At 43.6% G+C, this 15853-nt stretch overlaps 1 protein-coding gene across 8 annotated transcripts in view; it reads right to left on the bottom strand.

Moving 5' to 3' along the window:
* The window catches only part of PRKCZ (protein kinase C zeta), a 69115-nt gene that overhangs the window by 7732 nt on the left and 45530 nt on the right, over positions 1-15853 (bottom strand). For 5 of the 8 annotated variants that reach the window (XM_020814942.3, XM_020814941.3, XM_078379442.1 and 2 more), the window contains 10 exons: positions 14048-14179; positions 11935-12016; positions 10874-10926; positions 8684-8872; positions 7008-7105; positions 3867-3953; positions 3138-3273; positions 1699-1786; positions 1060-1179; positions 258-337 (listed from right to left, as the gene is read on the bottom strand). In XM_020814942.3, the coding sequence (XP_020670601.1) occupies positions 258-337; positions 1060-1179; positions 1699-1786; positions 3138-3273; positions 3867-3953; positions 7008-7105; positions 8684-8872; positions 10874-10926; positions 11935-12016; positions 14048-14179 (1065 nt within the window). The remainder of the gene's footprint in view (positions 1-257; positions 338-1059; positions 1180-1698; positions 1787-3137; positions 3274-3866; positions 3954-7007; positions 7106-8683; positions 8873-10873; positions 10927-11934; positions 12017-14047; positions 14180-15853) is intronic. The other 3 variants (XM_020814943.3, XM_078379443.1, XM_078379441.1) reach the window with 1 other exon arrangement.

Here is a 15853-nt window from a genome sequence, read left to right as displayed (position 1 = left end):
TCTATTTTGTAAACTATTTCGAGAACAGCAGCCATTAAACACAAGGCTTCCTTAAGTAAGGGGTGGCTCTAAAAACAGCTGTTCTCTTTAAAAGGAGACATTTCAAACAAGGTCAGAAAAATGGAAATTCTGACAACGAGGAAGGACTACTACAGTGAGTGCTGAACTGAAGGTACAGAAAGAAATATCTCAGTGGTTTTCTTTAATTTTTTTTAAAAAGGAAAGACGTATCAATGGCAAGAGGCTGAAAAACTTACCTTATTTAAAAATCCTTTCAAAACATGAGAGGCTTTCACAGAAAGAAATCTTGGAATTCGGATTGGTTTTTCAAGGATAACTGTTCAGAGAATTTATTGAAAAACAACGTTATTCCTCACACACTGAAGTAAATTATTGTTATTTTATTTTTACTAAAGAGGCTGGAAATAGGAAAGCTATTCTGCACTGAAGACTGTGTAGCGTGGGAATCTTGCCTGAAAACAGAGAATAAAATTTGCCCAAATCTGGTGAATGAAGATCTGGGGGGTGGGGCACAGAATAAGCAAAGGATGGAAGGAGACTCAAGAGGGCGAGCTGTTCCCAAAAGAAGAGAAAGAAAGTGGAGGGAGGGATGTTCCAGGAACGGATCGCCTGCATCTCTCCTGTTCTGAATACTGTGCATATACACCACAGGACAGTGGGAGGAAGCGAAATCCTGTTTCACCTTCCTTTTAGAGCTTTGTAAAAGACAGGTGAAGGCGTGAGTGCCTCTTGCTTGGACGGCCATCTCCAAGGGGTTGGAGGTGCTGGGGAAAGGTGATTCTGCAGGAGGCAATCTGCCTAGGGACACCTGGTGCGGGGCAGGGGTAGAGCGACACACCAGAAGGCTGCGGTCCAGGGTTTGAACCTCCGCTTCTCCCCTGGGAACCCACTGGCAGACAGGAACTGAAAAACCCACTTTTTAAATATCTCACTCGCCTTGAAGGCCCTCTTTGGATTGCCGTACGTCGGTTCCAAGTTGTCGGCACAGAGCAACAACAACAAAACCTATCTATACATGTAGAGGCAGCAATAAAATACCTTGGAAGAGGTAATCTTCAGTGTTCATATCTGGATTGTCAGTAATAATATCAAAGGGAGATCTTCCTGCCATCATTTCAAACATCAGGACACCGAGCGCCCACCAGTCCACACTGAACCCTGTAAAAATATTTCAGAAGGGGTGCTTTGAGGTGAAAAGGGGCGGCGGAAGCTTCACATGCCCGCTCCTCCTTACTCTATTCCACAGAGGCTAAGCTCTAAGTAAAGGCTCAGGAAATAGATCGTGCTGCTGCTGTTTTTAAAAGGCAGTTTGAAAAGACCTGCTAAACTGTTTTTCTCAATTGAGATGATTCATAGAGGATTAAGGACCTGTGCATGGAGTACTATGTTTCGGGTTACTGTAAACTGTTTCTGTTTCGGTGCAAACTCTGCCCTGAGGGCGCAACGGGCCATGTTGTCAAGTCACAAATCCTATACCTACGCAATGGCTTCTACTTATCCCTGTCGCAACATAGGGAGGACACCCCAGTGTGCTTTCTGACTGACCTGTGAGTAGGAACTCGTGCTGGGAAGACGGAAGCCTCAAGAAGGTGTGATATCCCTCCTCCTTTCACACTCAAGAGGAAGAAGGAAAATTACAGCAATGAAATCATTACACTTTCTGTTATAACAACCTACCATACTCTTCTCCTCGTAGGATCTCGGGGGCGATGTAATTTGGCGTTCCACAGAAAGTGCTTGTCGTGTCCCCAGGACCCAATCCTTCCTGAATAAACAAAACACAGCAGTTTCTCTATGAAAACTAAACGGACCGGGAAGAATTTCCCCCTCTCAGGCCAAGTCATGCCCAAGGTTCCTCCCCAAAGCTGGAAAAATCGGCAGCGTCACTGTTTATAAACCCATTTCGTCTCCAGCAACCGGAGCTTCGAGCCCAAACAGCGTACACGCCCAAGCATAAAGGAAAGCAGTCATTAACTCTAACTGGACCCCTGATAAATATTTACTTGATATTCCATGGAAATAACGTCCAACTGCAATGGGGCTTCTCCCCACCCCACTTCCCCTGCCTTGACTGCCACTCTATGACTTTGCCCTGAAACATGGGATTCCTTGTTCTTCCAATGGTCCTGCAAGCACACAGGCGTGGTCTGTTCGTGAGCCAGGACCGAGCGTGCTCCCTCTCCTCGGAACAGGAGGAAAGTTCTATCGGATCAGCTAAGAGATCCGATCTAGTTTAGCATTTCACCCTCCTCACGATGGCCAGCTCATGTTTAGAAGAAGGGCTCGAAGGCAATAACACAGCGGAAAGCAAAGTGTGCTGCTTATAGACCACCCCGTAGTGCTTAAAGAACTCTCTGGGTGATTTACCCGTTAATTATGCAGGCTACATACAGCACATTGCCCTTTCCCTCTACACTGCGCCGGGAACTCAATTTACCAACTTCAGAAGGATGGAAGCCCAAGTTAACCTCGGCTGGCTAACCTGAGCCTGTCGGGATTGAACTTGGGTCACGAGCAGAGTCTTGACTGCAGTCCTGCAGTTTAAACACTGCACCACAAGGCTCCCCCAATAGCTCTCAAGAGATCCCCACCAAGCAGCATTCATTGATTGTCTCTGCTTATCTCCTTGTTGTCTCTTTCAGGTTTTCATTTAGCTTGTCTTAAGATCTTATTAGAATGAAAGTGGACTGCGCGGTGTTCCGAAGGGTATTTCCAACCTGGGCACAAGAGCAGGCAACTGGAAAAGGCGTTTCAGTGCTCACCAGTGCAAAGCGATACATACTGGGCAGAAAAATCCCAACTTCACATAATGCACCGACGGATTCTCAGACACAAGAACTGAGCAAGAAAGGGATCTTGGAGTTGTGATAAGTCCAATATCACATTCCCCGGTCCATAGGGAGCGTGGACACAGTGTGAAAAGTTACACCTCTCTTGTCTGACTCATAGGTTCAACTGTTAAACAGACACTGAAATTGTCAAACATTGTCATGTCCTTAGCAGAAGCTAATTACTACACACCCTCTAACATCCTCTTAATATAACAACATTCTGAGTTTAAAATGAAGAATAATTAAAGAATGGGGTAACGTGGGGACAGTGAAGAGGAAATTTACCTTGCACATGCCATAGTCTGTTAACTTTATATGACCCTCTGCGTCCAGGAGAACATTGTCCAGTTTTAAATCTCTATAGATGATGCCTCTCTCATGTAGGAAGTTGAGAGCAATACAGATTTCAGCAGCATAAAACCTTGAACACAAAGACAGTTTTGTGTTTTTAAAGGGTAACATAAGCTAACAGGTGCTCTTAAAACCCTGCTCGACCATGTGCATTATTTTTCGAGATAAAAGGAATAAAAACGCACTGCTCCTCCCACAGTCCAAAGGGAGCCTGGATGCTCCCAGGAAGAGTTTTCTTGGCCTCGTCCTGTCAATGACGCTGAAATGGATTCCCCGTTTGGGTCAAATCCCAAGCAAGACGTCATGCTCTCTGGTGAATATTTGTACGCGACCCAAATTAACACCTGATGGGTTCACGGCGTCCGTTTTGGCACATTTAAATAAGGCACGGTGGCAACTAAGCAAACAGAAGCCAAGGGACGTTCAATGGAAAAGGACTGAAGCAGTCTAGGAGGTGAAAAGGGACAACTGCACTCACACACTAGAGTTGAACATAAAACTGTTAAGAAAAATCATCAATGGCTTCGGCCGGTAGACATGCATGCACTTGGAGCACTCCATTTAGCCTAAGCTAGTGTGGAGAAGTTGTGAATAGTGAGGGACCGGGGGGGGGCACAGAAAAGAAAAGAGAGAACAAACCCTTGCAGCTGCCCTTAAAAATACCTTGCATGTTCTTCTGGGAGTTTTCTTTGCCGTTGCATATGAAACATGAGGTCGCCCCCATTCACGTACTCTATAACAAGAAACAACCTGAAAGTATAACATGCAAGCTCTGGTTATTTGGCTTGAGGAAAAGGGCTACGCAAGCCAATCTGCCTTCAGGGCTTACAATGCATGCCATGGTTGGGGTGGGGGTGGGAATTCAGGCATCTCCCTTTTCAGTTCAATGCCACGTCAACCCAGCGACATCGTGGCAACGTATCCTCCCCCCCCCTCGGGGCCTATGGAGCCCCGTTTCCAAAGGAAGATGCTCCTGTTGCATGGATTCCCGCTTGATTACTGTCTGGTCCTTCTCTGCTCCATCTGTCTATGTTTAGTTCCGCCTTTTCTGTACAACTATTGGCTCCTGAATCAGGGTTCCATTGTGATGGACAGGAGTGGTTCCTGACCTGTCCGTCACCCAAGCCTTGCACTTTTTGAATTCCTAGAAGATTGTAACAAGACCTTCCTCTCTCCCAAAACATTGCACACCCTTGAACTGAGAAAACGGAGAGGAGAACTATAGAATAGCTTTTAGGTGACTCTGCATCTGGCTTAAGATATCTGAACATAATGAGGAGGTATCATGCGACATTACAAGAGTGGACAATTTGCCACTTGCATGTTTTACATCAAGCAAACTGCCCCCAGGGCACTAAACAAACATCATCATCAACATCCCCGCCACCACAAAAATCAACGCTGTCTGTACTAGATGCTTCCTAGGTAAGGTTATTAATTTTCAGGGGTTTATGACATTTCATCAGTACAATTAGGACCGTGGTATCTGTAGGGATCGGTTCCAAGAACCCCTGTCACGGATACCAAAGATGGACGGAATAGGGAACACTATACGTAGCATATTCATGGCCACCCTCTAGTGGCCCAGTTCTGGTAAGTACGCCTTATCAGGGAAGTATTTGTATTTAATATTTTCAGGCAGTGGAGAAGCGAATCTGTAAACACTGATCCTGTATAGTGGGGTGGGTGGGTCCTACTGTAGTGGGGGAAATGGTGCAAAGGATTTAAGGGGAGGAAATAAGGCCAGGAGCTTTTTGATTCCACACAAACATCACTTATGTACTAGATTTCATTAGGATTTTAATGTGAGAAATTTTCGCTGACCACTTCAAGAAACTGTCAACCAACTACGCAGCTGTTTGCTTTCTAATTAAAATGTATATATTAATAAGGTTTATTATTTATTTACCGTGATAGTAATTTTAGAAATTACACAAAATGAAGGTGATATGAAGATGTAAGGTGTTAAAAGACAGTGGTTAATAACGTGTGCTATCTCAAACAATGCCAGTAGCTTCAAAGTTTGCCAAGCAACACTACTTTATACGGGGGAAAACAGAGGATTTAGTATATTAAGTGCTACATGAGTAAACAAATCATTATTACAAATTGATTTTAGCCACACTGAGCCCAATAAGGTTCTGCTTAAATGCTACAATCTGAAGGAGCAAAAACCTTAAAAAAGTATGAAAAATAAGCTGATGCAGATGAAAAAAAAAGAAACCCATGAGTATTTGAAAGCATTTAAGAATTTAAGTGTCAATCCCAAAGGCCCAAAACTTCACCCATTTGTGCTATGGATACAGATCCATCCTGCCAAAAGGACGTAAGATGCCACTAATAAATACTCTCACACTAATGCCAGGGTGCCCTCTAGATGATGAATTCTCAAACCCTTTAACTGTCCAAATTTATATCTTGCTAAGAGGCCTGCTAAATATAAACAAGGGCACTTTTCACCGCCTTGTGCTGCCCGAACCAGAAATCGCGCCCAACCCCAGAAACATATTAAGGTACACCGGCCTCAAACCAACAGCAGTTCCCAATTAAAATACACCAACAGAATCAATAGGATTTGAACCAGGGTTGACTTATCATTCAACAATTCATTAATTGGTCAACACAATCTGGGACTAGCCCTTCGACTGATCCCATAGGACCAAGGCCAGACAAGGTATTTGGGCACATGAAGCAGACAACAGTTCCACCTGTGCCTGGCCCCTTCTCTGGCAGGAAAAATGCAGAAACAAACTGAAAAACTCAGCCTATGGGACCCCTTTGACAGCACTCAGAATCTGCTGCCTTGGGGAGATCATTTCACTTTGGCTAATCACCCAGCCAGCCATGGATTTTATCATATCATAAAAAAAACCATAGGGATTGACCGAGGGTTCCTTTATTTACTATGGATAGAGATGATCCGGGAGTGGATTGTATCTCCCACTTGCTGTGTTAAGTGACTTCAGGACTGCCTTCCTTCTCTGCAGAAGAATCATCCTGTGGGCAAATGACAGGAAATACGCCTGGCCTAAAACACCTACAGTGGACCCTCGACTTCCAGACTTCTCTGGCTGCAAAATTTAGTTTCGACTTGCAGCCAGAGAATTGACCTACAGACCAGAAAAAAAAAATGGAACAAAAATGGAACAAAAATGGCCAGTTACAGGATTAATCGGTTTTCAATGCATTGTAGGTCAATGGAGATTCGATCTACAGACTTTTCGACCTGCAGCCACCGTTCTAATACGGATTAATTCCGTAAGTAGAGGGTCCACTGTACTCCCTTCCCTCCTTTCCAGACCTGGTCCAGGAAACCCTTCTGACTCCTCTCTGCAGCTGCTTCTGTTGTCTGCTTTACATATAGAAAAAGCTGTTCAGGTACAGAGGAAGTGCAGAAGTTTCCTTCTTTAGGAGCAGACTGCACTGACTCCCGTTCCTTCCTTGCTCACAATCTCAACAGGACGAGTGAGCGAGGAGGGTGAAACGTCATGGACCGTCGCTTGCGTAACGAAAAGACATTCACAGACTTGAAAGGCCCTCTCTGTCCAAAGAGGGTGGGGACCTGAACTTGGGAGGAGGACCTGTCCCCGGACGGAGACCTACGAAAAAGGGGCTGGCCTCTAGCAAGCCGTTTAAAATGCAAGCTTCAGATGCTCAAGGCTCTGCCTTCAGGCAGACCGCAGCATCTCACCCTAGTTCTTTCGGTTCAGGGCTGAGAGGCAGCATGCAAGGATACGACATCCACTGAGGTCCTAGCAGAATAATATCCAATTTCTCCTAAAAGGTCACCGATGGTTGACTTACCGACTTGTTGTTTGAAAGCAGGAATGTAAGCCAACAAGGAACGGGTTACTGGACGCCTGTTCAAACACATGCTTTTCTGTCTGCACCCAATCAATATCCTGAAACAGAGGTATCAGGGAGGTCAGAGTGGCTGTATTACAAACTCTGGGAAACACCAAGCCTGGAGAGTCCAACTCATTTAAATTTGCACACACCAGCATCACTACCAAATGATTTGCTATTTTTTTTTTTTAAAAAAATCCAACTAACTCAATCAACCTCTTGAATTTGTAGCATTCCATTTGGGTTGGAAGTCAGAGTGCAAGCGAGAGACAAAAAAGGGCTGGATGACACTTGGAAATGCAACTGGGAAAATGCGAAGAATGAGAAATAAGATTTTTGCTGTTATTGAAGCAACTATAAAATATTTGGAGGCTGTTGCAGATATAACACGGCACATGGCCAAGATACTTAGGTTAAAGAAAAATGAAATCTCCCCACCCATCCACATAGGTGCGAATCCTCTCCTTCCTCATACTAAACGTATAAGGATATCATTACTCATAACTGAATCTGGTTACCATGACAGTGAGGTGAGCCCCAGTCTCCAGACAATGTGTTAGTAAGTTCAATATCACTGGTCCTGTACAAATTTATTGTGGAATTGGACTTCCGAGACCCATAAAAACCTGTTCTTTTAGCTTTTCTTCCAGGCGGTGGTTCCCAACCTTGGGCCCCCAGATGTTCTTGGACTAAACCTCCCAGAAGTCTTCACCACTAGCTGTGCTGGCCAGGATTTCTGGGAGTTGTAGTCCAAGAACATTTGGGGAACCCAAGGTTGGGCACCACTGGTGTAGGGAAGAGACTGAGAGAACTGGCCATGTGCAGACAAACGAGGGTATCCAATGCCTACTGTCTAGCCATCTGCATTTAAGCATTCTGTTTACTTGCACTCACTAACATTTTTGGTATTCGTTAGCAATCTCTAAAGCTTTCCCTTCTTCCCCCTGATTTTGAAAAGATCGCATATTTCTGTGTTAAAAGATCTTGGCCTAAACATGTATTTCAAAAAGCCTCTACAATGGACCATGATCAGACCTCCATCCTGGCATTCTGGTTCCCAGCAGCCCTTGTTAGAGAGGAAGAGAAGGTGAAAAGGTGGCAGAAGGCCAGCGTGGATTCCACTCACTTCTGATTCAAGGTACGCCTACCATTGACGCAAATACACACAAACACACACACGGAGGAATTCAAACCTCCACCCCCAAGAGCTCCTTTGCTTGATACGATTGCACCTCTGTTCCTTCAACTAAGAGTTCACAACTGCACAAAAGAGATTCTAAGGTATTCTGTCCCACAAGTGTAGCCCAGAATGGCTGAGTGAAACGTTGAGTTTTAGAAAGAAAGAGGCAAATGAAATCTGAGAGCTTTTTTCTTCCAGGATCAACCTCACTCCTTCCTGGCATTCCCAGTGGTTAATGGCTTTAAAAAAAAAGTTTATACGGTCTACTTATAGATTTTGTCTTATAACTTGCTGTTCTGCCAAGTCATCCTCTTACTTTTCAGAACGTCTGCAGTTCCAGTCAGACTGATCAGAGAGCTTACCTACCCCCCACCCCCCCACCCAAGTAACCCTAACTACCGATCTTCAATATAACTTGGAATTTCATTTCAACTTGTTGGATTAAAGCTCCTACCTCATCATCGTGGACTAATTCTTTTTTCACAACTTTCATCGCATAGATCTGGTCGTTTTTTTTTAACCGTACTAAAAGAACTTTGGCGTAGCTTCCTCGTCCAATGACTCTGATTAGATCGAAGTCTTGTAGACCAAGTCCCTGAGAGATCTTGATTCCGTCCATTCCATCAATAACTGGCTTGAGTTCCTGTATGGAGAGGCAAAAAGATCAAGGCGCTACACCATCTTTTCAACAAAAGAGGCAGAAAGACCCTTTTCCATGCAACCCACACACATCAATTCAGGCATCAGCCACTCACTCATCAGCTTGTTCAACTCCTGCTGTTTGCTGATTTAAAAAGAGCAATAAACAATTGCTGTTAATAAATGGTTTTTTTGTGGCTAACGACTCTCGGAAACCGACTAAAATAAAATATACTCAATATTCATTACCTTGGAAGGGAAGATAAGGTCTCTGTTCTCACTTGCAAACAACCCACAACAGACGCTTCTTAGGTAAAGGTAAAGGTTCCCCTTGACAATTTTTGTCCAGTCGTGTCTGACTCTAGGGGGCGGTGCTCATCCCCGTTTCCAAGCCATAGAGCCAGCGTTTTGTCCGAAGACAATCTTCCGTGGTCACATGGCCAGAGCGACTTAGACACGGAACGCTGTTACCTTCCCACCGAGGTGGTCCCTATTTATCTACCTGCATTTGCATGCTTTCGAATCGCTAGGTTGGCGGGAGCTGGGACAAGCGACGGGAGCTCCCTCCGTCACGTGGATTCGATCTTACGACTGCTAGTCTTCTGACCCTGCAGCATAGGCTTCTGCAGTTTAGCCCACAGCGCCACCACGTCCCTTAGCGATTCTTAGTGGTTAATTGTTCCACATCAGGGATAGTGGAGATTTATAATTTATTTCCCAAATCAAGTGCAGCATGCGTCTTTAAAAAACATGCACTATTTTTAATAGTCCGTTTTAAACCATTTATTCAAACTGAGATCACAATCAAAGCTCTGAACTAAGAGAAGCATTTACCAAAGAACTCTTGATCTATTCTTGACTACGAGTAATAAGAGACTGAATAGAACCAATGACTCAAGATACACTTTTTTCGACTGAATAGCTAGGGAAAGTGACAATAATCAAGAGGCCAAAGTATTAAAATAGGGCAACAGTCATCCATTCGGGCTGGATTTTATTTCATTTATAAATCATGAATTAAATCTTTTTTTTAAAAAATCATTTTTGGACCATTTAAATTATTGTTTTTAAATTTAAATTGTGAAATAAATCATTTTGATTTTTATCCATCCTGCCATGTATGTATTTCTGTCTTTCCAGAATAATCATATTTGTCTGGACTACATAGTCCATGCGAACTGCTCAAAATATCAATTCTTTATGTTTCAGCTCAGGCTTATTTCAGACCAATTATCATGGGCAAAAAGCAAGCCAATCTCATCAGCTCCAGAAGTTGTTTGTGTGTGTTCCTCACCACCACTGCAAGCCATTCTAGGTACGAAAGAGGCGAAATGAAAGATGCAGCTTTGTGAAGCATTTTCTCTTTGTTCAAGAATTTTCTGGCCTCTTGCAGTTCTTTAAAAGTAGCCTGTAGGGCCATTTAAAGTGTGTCAGGATTTTTCAGGCCACTGCACTCTCTCTCTCTCTCTCTCTCTCTCTCACACACACACACACACACACACACACACACACACACAAATAGAGGGAGAGAGGGAGGGAGGGGTGTCTGGTTTGCTTAGTTGCTCTCTTTCAAACAGCAGAAAAATAACTTATAATAATTGACAATTATTTCCTCAGGGGCCAAAATAATTGAGACTGCACTATTTATTGCCCATCTCTTAATGTCACTGTCTTCCAGTGATAACAAAGCAAACTAACAGAGGGGTTCTATGAATGTTTACTCAAAAGTAGGGCAATGGGGTTGAATCTCGAACGAGCAAGCATACTAAGCTTCCTGGTCAACACCCTTATTCCCAGAACAGGTTTAATGTCCACGGCTCACTGTTGAGGTCTTTTTATTTGGGAAGGTAGTGGGATAATTCTCAAAGCCCCTTCAAAAGCAAAATGCATCAAGTTCAGAAAACACTGCAAGCCCAAATGCATTCAGCAACATCTACCGTGTAAGGGTGTATATATATATATATATATAAAGCAAAAAAACAAAACAAAACAAAAAAAACCCTACCTCAGAATCATCTTTAATATTGTCATGCTTCCGGGCTGAAGGAATATAAGGTACTGGAAGACAAAATGGAAAAAAGTATAATAATAAGGCAATCAATAAAGCTTGAAGAATAAGGACAATCTTATGTTGGGCCAGCCAACTAAAAAACAGCCAGTAGCTCTACGTGAAACGTAATATGGAATCTGAAGAGTGGAGATTCCTTATTCCCATAATTCTAATTGACATGAATTATCCCTTTCCTTTCCTCTTTCCTTTCTCTTTTCCTCTTTCTCCTTTCCTTTCCTTTTTCAGCTGGGCTACTCCGTCAAAGCTGACCCGCCAAATAAAACCAACAGGAGTTTTCCGGCTATTTGGACCAAATGCAGTTGGGGTCGCTGTACCCCAAAGGTGACCAAAGTCCTTAGATCCACGGGCTGTAGCAGTGTGCTAACGGTATGGATTGGGGTTATGTTGCTCCAGCGGCAGATCCAAGCACAAAGTAGTGATCTGTAAATTTCCAGAGCGGTTTCGGACATCGTTCTGGTGGCTGTCGGCAGGAGAGGTCCTGCTGTTCAACCTCAACACATTCCTTCACCATGCCTATCAAGACCCAAAAGGAACTCAACTGTTAGAGGACTGCATGAAGAGTGAAGTGCCCCAGACGGGAACTGGTAAAATTTTGCAGAGCCTGTGATAGAGGACCACAAAATCAGGAACAAAACCAACAACAGCGCTTGCCCGTTTTGACTGGCAACTAATCTCCGGGCAAGGCCGAGGCTTTGCAGGTGAGGGGGACTTGAACCTGAATCTTCTGCCTGCACCAAGCACAAAGCCACCATCGACTGGTCTACACCTTTCCCTGGAAAAATCATTTCATCGCCTCGCAGAAGAAATTCTCACGAGGGCCCAAATGACAAGGTCAAACAACGAGTTGCGAATCCTTGGGATGCTTTAGGTGGAAGGGCATCGTATCCAGGCGAGGGCTAGACTGCGGGTGTGTGTGTGTGTGTGTGTGCCCCCCTAATGGATGCCCTCTTCACAGGACCAGAATTAGTTACATTAAGAGGAATGTCAATACTCACTTCCATCATTCTCTTCCGTGGGGATGTCCGCATCATCATTCTTAGCATCTAACTGAGGTTCCTGGGAAGGCATCACAGAATCCTGTAAGAATATATATTACTGAAAACCCACTAATGATGAATTTTATGTATCTCTGGCGTGCTCCCTGTAGAATTAACAGAATATCTTTATATCTGTTTTCCCTTGACAATTAACTAGATTACAGCTGAAGCAGACTTAACTCCATGTCTACACAGAGCAGCGTAAACAAGCCTTATGTTTATAAATTCTCTTTTAAAGGTAATACCAGCACATATACCAGAGAGAGAGAGAGAGAGAGAGAGAGAGAGAGAGCTCAAAACACACGATCAAGCAGAATTAAAGACTTCTGAGGTTTTCTTATGTGGGATGGTAATAACCGTACTCAGCAAGAAAGAGAATTCAAACGTCTGGAGAAGGTGAAGGGAGCTCAATAAAGACATGGGTGCACTCCAAAATAATTTAAGAAGGCAGGGATAAACAACAGACAACCCATATGAAATGTATGCATGGCAGCTAGATTTAATATTTCAAGATTTTAAAACCTTAAAAAAAAATAAGTCGTACACTGAGCCTGCAAAAAGTTAAGTCTTAAAATCATTAAAAAGATACCCAAGTAGTTCTGGAATAGAACCAGCTTTCTTTTTTTGCCTCAGTGCAGCTTCAGGATAGAGATCTGATGGCTTGGGTCATAAAAAATGGGCACAAATGAGATTAATCCCTTCCAGAGTTAACAAAACCTGTGTTGCGCCTCTTGGAATCAAATAAAACTGTGAAAACTAAGAACCAATTTGAGCCAAGAGGGAAAACAATGACTCGGTGTGCAAGAAATGATGCCTACAGAGATTTCTTAACGTCAGGCGTTCACCTCCAAAAAGTGTAACAGCGTGACAGGATTTCAGCCACTCTGTTATTAATCACGGACATGCTATCCTGGAGGCCAGTGTCTGGGAAAACGCCACTGAAATCAGTGTGACTTGCACTCGAGTATGAAACAAAGCGAGAGGAACGTCCGGCTCTTTTCCTAAAGAGCTTAACATCTGAGATGAAATAAGGGACACAGTCAACTCTCCGTGGAAAGGGATCAAGGGATTACTGGGAAGAACGCAGAAGAGTTCCAGAGTATCGTGGAAGGGAAGAAGATGTAGGGTTTATTTAAACAGGTTAAGAGAAGGTAGCCACAGGAATGCAATCTGAAAAGGCTTTTATATCTTTTGGAATCCAGATGAACAACAAGGAATGAAAAGGGAAGACAATTCAGTGAGAGAGAGAAACCCAGACGGGGTTTTTGAATCATACCTATTCAAGATCTATAGATGTTTCATTATGCTTCTAGCATCCACACATCCTCCCCTGATCTTTCCGTAAGTCTCTGCAAGATACTGCGGGGGTACACTGACCTCAACAATCCAACAAAGGTTGGCTTGCTTCCCCCCCCCATGAAAAAATATGAGGTGGAGCCTTAGACAAGCTATGTATTCTTTGTAAGGTCTAATGTAATCCAAGGATACCAGCTGATTTAATACTTTAGGGCATGATTTAACCAACAACTTGCTTGCCCCCCAAAGAGAAGAGTCTGCAGCACCGCTCTTAACTCTAACCAGCACAGTATCAATCAAAAGAGATACTCTGTGCATCAGTTTGATCAGGAGACATTTCCCCCAAGCAACAACAATGTCTAGCAGGCACGGATGACTTGCATAGGTGCCTATTAGGCCACTAACTCCTATGAACAGCATCTTAAAAACAATTAGGAGCAGTCTCCATGAATCTGAGCGGGGAATTAATGCATGGCATAAAGGAAAGTTAAATCCTAAAGCTCATGCAGACATTATTTAACTGACATTTTGGATTACTGCGAGTGGAAGAAAATAATGTAGTGCTGAAGAGATCAGATAATGAGGACTATTTCGACACCAAAGTGTCTTTGTAGATATTCCCAATTTCAAATAAAAATAAAGCTCTCTCTTTGCCTTCTTAACGTTGAAGAGCGACACATCTGTAAGGCCTCCGTGACGCCTGCGAAGCAGAGTCAAGCCCAAGAAGGTCACTCCGGTGTCGCCGACAGAAGCTCCGCGCTGGAGCGAAACTTACCATATGCCTTTTGCAGGTCAGTGGGACGAGAATGTGGCAGCGTTTATGGACCAACAACTTGCAGTTGATACACTTGTAGCCTTGCCTTCCGAGACCCCATATCCTCTCACTGCATTGGCCACAGTATGCTCTCTGGAAAGAAAGCAGGAATCGTCTCTTAAATTACACACCTACTTCATAGTATCTGGAAGATTAAACGGAACAAGGTTTTAAAAGCAGTTTGAATAGTGGAAAAGTGTTCTGCGAATCACCCGGGCAAAGACAGTAACGCACATTTCTTAGGAATGTGTGGGCAGGCCTTATAGATGAGGTTGACTCTAGCTTCCATCGTTCACCATGGGACCTCCCCGCAGGGGATGGTGCCACACACTGCCCGCAGAGGACAAAATATAGGTCTGTCCATTGTGTCGCCTTCTGTTAGACACAGCCAGACAGATTTCACAGCCCCACTTGAAACAGACAGCCTATGTAACATTAATCAGAATCTTTTCGTTCTCCACCTAAACCCTTTACATGCAAAGCCAAGCTCTTTCCCCTACCACCACTACAGCACACAAGATTTTGCCATTACATCTGAACACACTCACTCACTTTAGAATGGATATTGCAGAGAGAGAGAGAAGCACCGTTTTTCACCACAAAAGAACGACGAGGTCACCCTAAGCGCAGGGAAATACATTAGATGAAACCGTTAGAGCCTAGAGCCTTTTTGCTTGAAGAGAAGGCTCTTTTCAGGTCAGTGGAACAAGTGAATGACATTCCATTGCCGGACCGCGCAATGCTTATGGAAAATGCATGTCTGTGTACAAAACGGAGATAAAAGACTAAGGGGCGTAGCTAAAGCTAGCTGTCCCCTCATAGAATTAAGTCCTCCTGCTCTCAACCCACAGGTACCATTTTTGAGCCAAGAGATGCAAAATACCAGGACAATTTGACTTCTATAACTAAATAGGAAGGCAGATAAATAATACTTCAGAAGGGAAGCCCTTCACAGATGTTACGGATGCGTTCCTGGTGAGGATGTTTTACATCCAAACTGAAAGCAGAGAAAAGAGTTATAAGCCAGAGCTGAAGCTTTAAAAGTGACCAATATTTTGATGTCCTTGCACATCCAAGGTTGAATTCCCAGTAGTGCTGCATTAGGAATCAAAGGGGTGTGATTAGTGCTGGGTTTCTCACTTGGCAGAAGTAGCTTATTAGGGCCAGAGGCTACACTGGGCTTGTGATGTTATAAATCCCCAGTAAGTATTGCCTGCTGGCTGGATAGCACAATGGTTTAAGTCTCTGGCTCTGGATCCAGAGGTTGGGAGTTCGATTCCCCCACTGTGCGTCCTGCCAGTAGAGCCAGCCTGGGTGGCCTTGGGCAAACCGCACCGTCCCAGGGCGCCCTCTGGAGGAAGGTGATGGGAAAGCCCTTTTGAGTATTGTATTCTCTCTTTGGAAAACCCTGGAAATGATCACCATAAGTCAGAACTGACTTGATGGAACATTTAAAAAAGGTATTATCTGATTTAGGAATATGTTTGAGATCTTTATGCAGCAGCCAAAGAGAAAATGCCCTTGGGGTGTTTCAAAATCTATAAAAACATAGAACAATAAATAAAATGGTAACAAAAACATGAGGCAAGAAAAAAGTGGGAACCTTTGTATAACTGGATGAAATATGAGAATGTGAAAGGGTTAAAATTATGAGAAAGAAAATATATAATTTTGGATTTTAAAGCCTTAGAAAAAATGGTAATATAAGTGTAAAGTAAGATTAGTAAGAAACATATCGACAAATGTAATGATGATATACATTGTCCT

Source organism: Pogona vitticeps, chromosome 7 (assembly GCF_051106095.1).
Source record: "Pogona vitticeps strain Pit_001003342236 chromosome 7, PviZW2.1, whole genome shotgun sequence".
Lineage (NCBI taxonomy): Eukaryota > Metazoa > Chordata > Lepidosauria > Squamata > Agamidae > Pogona > Pogona vitticeps.
Note: the sequence above shows the minus strand (reverse complement) of the source record. Positions and strands in the feature narration are given on the sequence as shown.